The 7,343-nt window shown below is 41.4% G+C and overlaps 1 protein-coding gene across 1 annotated transcript; it reads right to left on the bottom strand.

The window, feature by feature from the left end:
• Positions 1–515: 515 nt before the first annotated feature.
• LOC146063020 (alpha-1,4-N-acetylglucosaminyltransferase-like) lies at positions 516–5,373 on the bottom strand. The gene is made up of 2 exons (XM_083175028.1): positions 4,930–5,373; positions 516–1,103 (listed from the first exon to the last, which is right to left on the bottom strand). Exons 1-2 carry the CDS (start codon positions 5,371–5,373, stop codon positions 516–518), a joined length of 1,032 nt encoding a protein of 343 aa, XP_083031154.1.
• Positions 5,374–7,343: the final 1,970 nt, after the last annotated feature.

Here is a 7,343-nt window from a genome sequence, read left to right as displayed (position 1 = left end):
TTGTTTTTAAACACACTTCGATCATACTTTACCATCCAAGTGGGCATAGAGATAGAATATAATAGTGTGGCGAGTGCAGAGAGGCACCATGCCCAAAGCTAGTGGACACGGTACACTTATACGGTGAACATGTCAATACATGTTGACATAGACACCAAAATAACATGAAAAACCGGTGTCATACTTTTCAGCTGCGGCTGATACACTACATTGTAGAAATTTGTGTACAGATTCCGAGAACCAGTTGCAAACAGATTTACAAGTGTGCATCCTGCAAATGCTACGTTTTGGAATAAAAGAGGCAAAAATATATGACTAATGCTAGAAGATGCTCACGTGGCCATCCAATCCAAGAGCAGCTGTTTGGCATGACTGCATCAAAGATGAATGAGGACCCATCTGTATTTAGATCTTGGGATATATCGCAAACATGTATTGGAATGCATATAATGAAAGTACACAACATATAATTGACTATAAATACAGTACATAAGCTGTAGACGGAATATCCATTGCTAAGCATAAATACTTTCATTCCTTAGAATTGCTCCATAGGTGGAGGGGCATTGCTTCTGATAGAGATGTTCCACCAGTGTGTTACTTCCAGGTACCATGGTTTCACCTCTGTGGTTCATATAGTTCCAGAGATGTAAGGCATAAGACTTAGGAAAGGTTGGTAAATCCTTCCACACTTCAAAATACCTTTTCCAAGATGGATATGAAAGAGGATAAAAACGATCAGGATGAAGGTAAGACATATTTGCACACATGCCATCATCAGCAGATGTAAATGTTGTGATGCCACACAACCTCTTCACAACACGTGTGAAGACTCCTGGTCCTTGGTGTCCCCATAAATCACCTCTGTAATTCTGTACAAAGTTTTCCATGAACTCCCATGTTACATTATAATGTGGGGGAAGCCCGAAAACACTACTGCTGGTAGATCTGGAGTGCTCAGCAGCTACAAAGTGATCATTAGGAATGGGTCGAAGGGAAATAACATCAGTATCCATGTAAATGCCACCATATTTCCATATCAGAGCAAATCTGCAGGCATCTGAGCTAACATGTGTCCAGTAACGTTCTTTCTTAGGGTCTACCTAGAAATGCAGAGAAATACAGTTAGTAGCTTTAGAATAATAAAAACAAACTGCACATGCCGGTCTTCAAATCATGAAAATAATCCTAGATTGCTTGGAATACATGTGTGCTGTATTATATCACATGCAGATGAAGCAACTTTTTGAGGCAGATTTAGAGGCTGGCTTGAATGATGTATCTCAGTACTATAGATAACAAGGCTGGGATAGGAGGACTGAAATTATTCTGCAGGTAGGATATTTGTTCTATGAATCGATTTGAAAATATCATCTAATGCAGTAAATCACAGGGGCAGAGATGAGGTTCCCCTTCTGCTAATATTCTCCCTTTCCAGACATCACATCTGACGACAGGAAGAAGTATAGTGAGACACTCACTTCATGTGCTGTTCCTTAAAATTATTACACTACTAAAGTAGTTATTGTCAACTTAAACAGAGCAAGACCAGGTTGGAGGATATTTTTTTTTCTCCAACATTTGATCTAATTTAACTGTAGGGTCTGGTTTAGAAACTGTATGCAAAGACCATACATGTCCGATGTGTTCAGTACTGTGCATGCCAGTCTCTAAGGTGCAGTATGATTGAAAGAAACAGACCATCCTGAGTAACCTGACACACAAACTGGCAGGAGGGGTTCAGAATGATTTCCCGACAGCGAGATCCTGGATACCAGAATGCCAGCAGTGGGAGAGCATGAGTCATCTATTTAATGAAGATGCTGCCACCATGAGCGTTAGGGACTTTTTTTTATCAAAATCTATGAGTCTAGATTTGTACACAATCGACCAGAAATTGAAAACTTTCTGAGCCGTATAAGAGTTCGCTCTTTACCATCAGAAAGTACGGAAGACTTGGAAGCCCCTTTTAGGTTACAAGAAATAATAGATGCTATTAGCCTACTTCCAAACGTTAATTCACCTGGACTGGATGGAATACCAGGCAAACTTTATAAAAAAATATGCTGACGTATTAGCCCCTATGTTACTTGAGACATTAAATGCTAGCTTAAAATAAATAACATCCCTAGATCTATGTTGCAGTATGCCGTGTTCACACTACGAGTGTGAAGTACATGGCTTTTACATGGCATTTAAATGCTGGGAGCTGAAGTGAGGGACCCCCCTTCTCACTGCTAGGCAAATTCCTGGGTGAAGCAGTTCTACCTGGTAAGTTGCCTTTTAACACGGGTTTTTTGGCAATGAGAACAGGTCAACCCGTGTATGTATACCCGGATCTCAAACACGGGTAAAAAGAAGGGTTTTACCCGTGTATGAGATCCGGGTATGCAGACATGATTGACCCGGTCACACTTCTAAAAATCTGTGTTAAAAGGCAAATCACCGGGTCGACATGCTAGACCCGGGAATTTGCCTGCAGTGAGAAAGAGGTATTAGAGGCAAAAATAGTGGTTTTGTTAAAAGCGGGGAAAAAAACATGTTATTGGAGTCTTATATACCCATCTCTTTAATTTCCACCGGAGATAAGATTATGGCTAAAGTACTGGCAATAAATTGAATAGACATATCACATAATTTTATTTTTAATCTAAACCATACTTTTATCTTAGAACTTAGTATAGCAACAATGGTTCCAAATTCAACTTTATTTATTCATTTGGTACCCGAGATATCCATAGTTTCTACATATTTAAGCAGTGTATTTATTTGGGGAGCTGCCTGGATCCCTGGTCTAACTGGAAAGATGCTCGACTTCTTCCAGTTGACCCTGAAACCTGCATAGTCGCCAAACCTCATTTTTTTATCTCCTTTTGCCATATATATATATTCTTATTATGCACCTGTTTGATATCACATAGTAAGAGAGGAATAGATGTATAAAAGATAGCTAATATTCACTGTAAGAGGGAGAGGGGGAAGGGAAATAGTAAAACAGAGAAAATACATAAATAGAAGAAACTAAATGTAAAAATTTATGAGATATACAAATACACTAATGTTTTAAATAAATTCACAAGGATAGGAGGAGAAAGAGAGGGAAAAGGAGGAACAGAGACACCAGAAATATAATGAAAACAGAGTATGATGCAAACCGTTGAGGGTAGATGAATTCTTTTTATATAGTTTGAAGAGATGATTAAAGAACCATATAGAACCCGCTTTCCATGCTCTATTAGACATGCTCTGTTTGTTATATATGTGAAATAGATAACTGCTATATTATGTAAATGCACATGTCAATTGGATTGTCAATTTGACGCTTTCTTTTAAACTATTTTAAACTATTTAAACTACTATTAAATTGTCTGTTCTTTTTTATATTGAAATCAATAAAAATAATAACAAAAAACAATGCAAATTATATATAAGCTGTATTTAAAGTGCCTTTAAGAATATAGTGTTACAATTATACTAGTTTATTGTACGTTTGTTACAGACAGAGGCAGAACTCTGGGAGGCAATGGAGTCATCTGCCGCCGGGCTCCTGCTCCCAAGGGGGCACTTCTCCTTTAAAACAATTAATTGAAATCCATTGATATTGCTTCTGTGGCTGATTCCCCCTCCTAGCAGGACCATAGAGGTTACACTTTCTTTATTTTAAACATAATACACATAACATACAAAGACACATGCAAAAATATATTTATATATGGTGGTATGTGTGTGTTTGTGGGGAATGGGGGGGGGCAGCAATATTTATCTTGCCTCCAGGCAACTGGCATCAGGGCCCGGCGCTACCCACTCAGCAGCTCCTGCAAAGCAGGGAGGCGCCATGCTGAAAAGGCGCTTTCTCCCTCCCTGCTCTGCTAAAGCTGCCTCAGCCCTCACTGTCACTGCCTCCTGCACGCCACCCGCAGCACCTGTCTGACAGCGGGTGGCAGTATGGAGAGGCTGAGCAGCTCCCTGCACCGTGCACACACTGTCCTCCTCCTGCGACCTGCCCCCTCTTCCTCACAGACACTTGCGCTGAGGCATGTAGCGCTGTCTGTGAATGCCTGGATGACATGTTATGTCCGGATCCGCCCCCTACGCCTGTCAGATGTCAATCAAATGACGAACAGGCAGTAGCGCCGCCTCCCCTTCCTTCCCTCTTCTTAGTGTGCTGTGCCAGTGCCGCTGCCAGTCTCAACACTCCGCCCCCTCTATCTCCTCCCCTCTTCTTCCATCTCCTCCTTCTCTCCCCCCCTTCTCTCCCCCTCAGTCACGAGTGCTGCACATACTTTTTGTACTGCTTTCGGATCGCATCACACACACATTGCATGCATGCCGTACTATATGATGCGATCTAGCAAGTAACGTATGCGAATCTCGCAACGTGTATGGGCACCTTTAGTGCCTGCAGCATTTTGCGGACACAGCACTGAGATGGTGTATGCATACATCTACATGCACCCGAGATCCTCCATAGGATCGCATGTTGCATACACTCCCACAATCGGGCTACAGCTTGTTGCAATGGCAATGTGAAAGGGCGCAAAATGTATGATTTGCAGGAGGGCGCCAGACACCCTAGCACCGGCCCTGACTGGCATGAACTTATGCCACTGGTTACAGACATAACTTGCACTGAACAAATAATCAAGCACTTAGGATAATATTTGTATTATTATATAATGCTATCATGTTGTGTCATGATAGCTCTGACTGATTTCTCGATTATCTCAACCTTCTTCATGACATACATCAGCTGTGTTCTGTCAAATGTCAATTTAAAAACTCTTTTAAAAAGTTCCAAAGGGAAATGGTTCAAGTTCCAAAGGGAAATGGTTCAACACCCTATTATTTGTACAGTGAAAGTAGTATAACCAGAATATTACTAATGTGTGATATGCAAATAAAAATCTTTCCTCTAATATTAATGCATACCTTCTTATACCATGGCAGAAGAGGCGTGTCAGTAAATAATTCCTCCATTCTCAGAGGGAAGATGAAAATATTATCAAAAGTTGAAAGAGTGGGGAAATGATTCCGAATTTGGTTCTCGTCGTCCTCTGTGTTTATGTCACCCAGTCCTTTCATGAAGTAGACCACGGGTCTGTCAGGGTAGACCCGAGCCGCTGACTCAATCACGCACAGGACCAAGGATGGTGGATCCATTCTGTCAGTGGTCTCCATGAGTAAGATTCCATTTCCTTGGCGTAGAATATCAGTTGGGCTTACAGAATATGTGTTCCAGGATCCTGATATTAAGCCATTAGAAGTGAGGAAACGCATGATGTATGTGGTTTTTTTTTTAACAGTATTTCTACAAAGAAAGCCAACGGCTGCTATTAAAAGTAATATGATGAATATCTTTAGTTTCTTCAACATAATGGGCTAAAGATAAGCTGTGGAAGGAAACAAAGATAAGTCAGATTTTTTTAAAAATAATATTTTAATAGACTGTAAAAAAACTTTAATGTTTGTTCTTATTTTCTCCATACTTTGTTCAGTTTTTTATTTATTTATTATCCTTCCCATGACTCATATCATCAATGTATCACTTATATGATCACTCATTGTATCTCCTCAGGTCTGGGATTCCAAACCTCGGTACTCAAGTCACACTAACATTCCTGGTTTTAGGTAATCCATGCTTGAGCACAGGTGACTTAATTACTACCTTAGTTATTTTGATTTATCTATCTGTGCATAAGTCTGGATATCCCTAAACCTTTTTTTTTTATACCCCTTTCACCCCACAACTAAACCGTGTCCTTCCCAAAAAACCTGGGTCCAGTAACCTGGCAATCCAACCTGGGTTAACCCTTTGAGTGCCAACGCTGCTGTGAGAGATCCTCAAAATATCCACTAAAAATGCCAGCAGCGCTCACATCGACTGTTCTTTTTTTGGTCATTATCGCGGTATCCAATTGGCAGACATTTTTTCAGCCAAAAATATACTCGCGAGAACACATGGGGTTGGGGATAATTTAAGCTCCCATGAGGAGGACTCTTTTACCTCATGTACTTTTTCTTCCCATACTTAAGTCATCTTATACTCCATACTCCATACAGCACTAAATCCTGTGGTTTTCTGCCACCCTAATACTTAATTCAACATTGTCTGCTGATGCAGCTATGTTTATATACCTTGTACTTGTCCTATACATACTTGCCAACTTCTATTGTTGCCTTTCCATGAGAAGCCCCTGAGAGGACTCCCAGATGCTACATGTCGGGGAGGTTGAGGACAAGGCTTATGTCACCAAGCCCCGCCCCCATGCCACACAAATGGGAAATTACGCGATTTGAATCACATCAATCCCATCCCCTCTCGTGGACTCACAAATTTTGGAATTTTTTTAAACAGGGAAGGTGGCTGTGGGAGTTCCAGGGAGAATGCGCATTTTTCCCCAGGGGGCCAGAGGGGGACCCAATTTTTGGGAGCCTCCACCCATTCCAGGAGGATAGGCAAGTATGGTCCTATACTGTAACTGGGTGCTATGGATCCTTTGGGCACTATATAAATAAAGTATAAGGATCTTCTGTTACTTTTGGGCTGGTGCTCTGAACTTGCCTAAAAGTTGACAGATTGGGGGTCTCTATTTATTCAATACAGTGCAGCATTATTATTATTATTAACAGTTTCTTATGTAGCGCAACATTTTCCGTTATGCTTTACAATAGGAGACATTGATAAAACAAACTGGGTATTTACAGACAGTCAAAGGTATGAGGGCCCTGCTCGCAAACTTAAAATCTATAGGGAAACATCAGTACTTTATTTACTATTTAGCATTTGCTTTAGTTAATTCATGTTATGTATCACAGCCCATATACAGGTCATGTGTGTGTAGTGCAGGAAGATTCTATTGAATGGTTGCACTTTCACACAATTAAATGTGAAATCAAATCTTTTAAACAATATTTTATTGTTTAAAACATATCTGCCCATCATATGCCAGCATCTGCCCCCCTCCCCAGCATCTGTCCCCCCTCTCTGCCCAACATCTGTTCTCCCTCTCCCTGACCATCATCTGTCCTTCCTCCTCCCTCTGCCCATGCCTCTCCCCAGACTCTGTCCCCCTCTCTGCCCAGTATCTGCCCTCTCTACCTGCCCATCATCTCACCCCCTTCTACCTGCCTATCATTTGTCCCTCCTCTTTCTGCCCATCTAACCCTTCTTTCTGCCTCTCATATTCCCCCCCCCCTATCCCTCTCTACCCAGCATCTGTCCCCATCTCCTCACCATCTGCAACTCTCCCTGACCATCATCTCTCCCCGTCTCTCTGCCCAGCATCTCTCTTCCCTCTCTCTGCCCATCATTTCACCCCTATCCCTCTCTGCCCATCTCCTCA

The sequence above is a fragment of the Crinia signifera genome, chromosome 3 (genome assembly GCF_055691185.1).
Source record: "Crinia signifera chromosome 3, ASM5569118v1, whole genome shotgun sequence".
NCBI lineage: Eukaryota > Metazoa > Chordata > Amphibia > Anura > Myobatrachidae > Crinia > Crinia signifera.
The sequence above is the reverse complement of the archived record's forward strand: the minus strand, read 5'-3'. Positions and strand labels throughout refer to the sequence as shown.

Coding starts and splice junctions, on each gene's coding strand:
- LOC146063020 (XM_083175028.1), bottom strand. CDS start 5,373: ATGTTGAAGAAACTAAAGATATTCATCATATTACTTTTAATAGCAGCC. Junction 1,104..4,929: donor TTCTGCCATGGTATAAGAAG/GTATGCATTAAT, acceptor CTGCATTTCTAG/GTAGACCCTAAGAAAGAACG.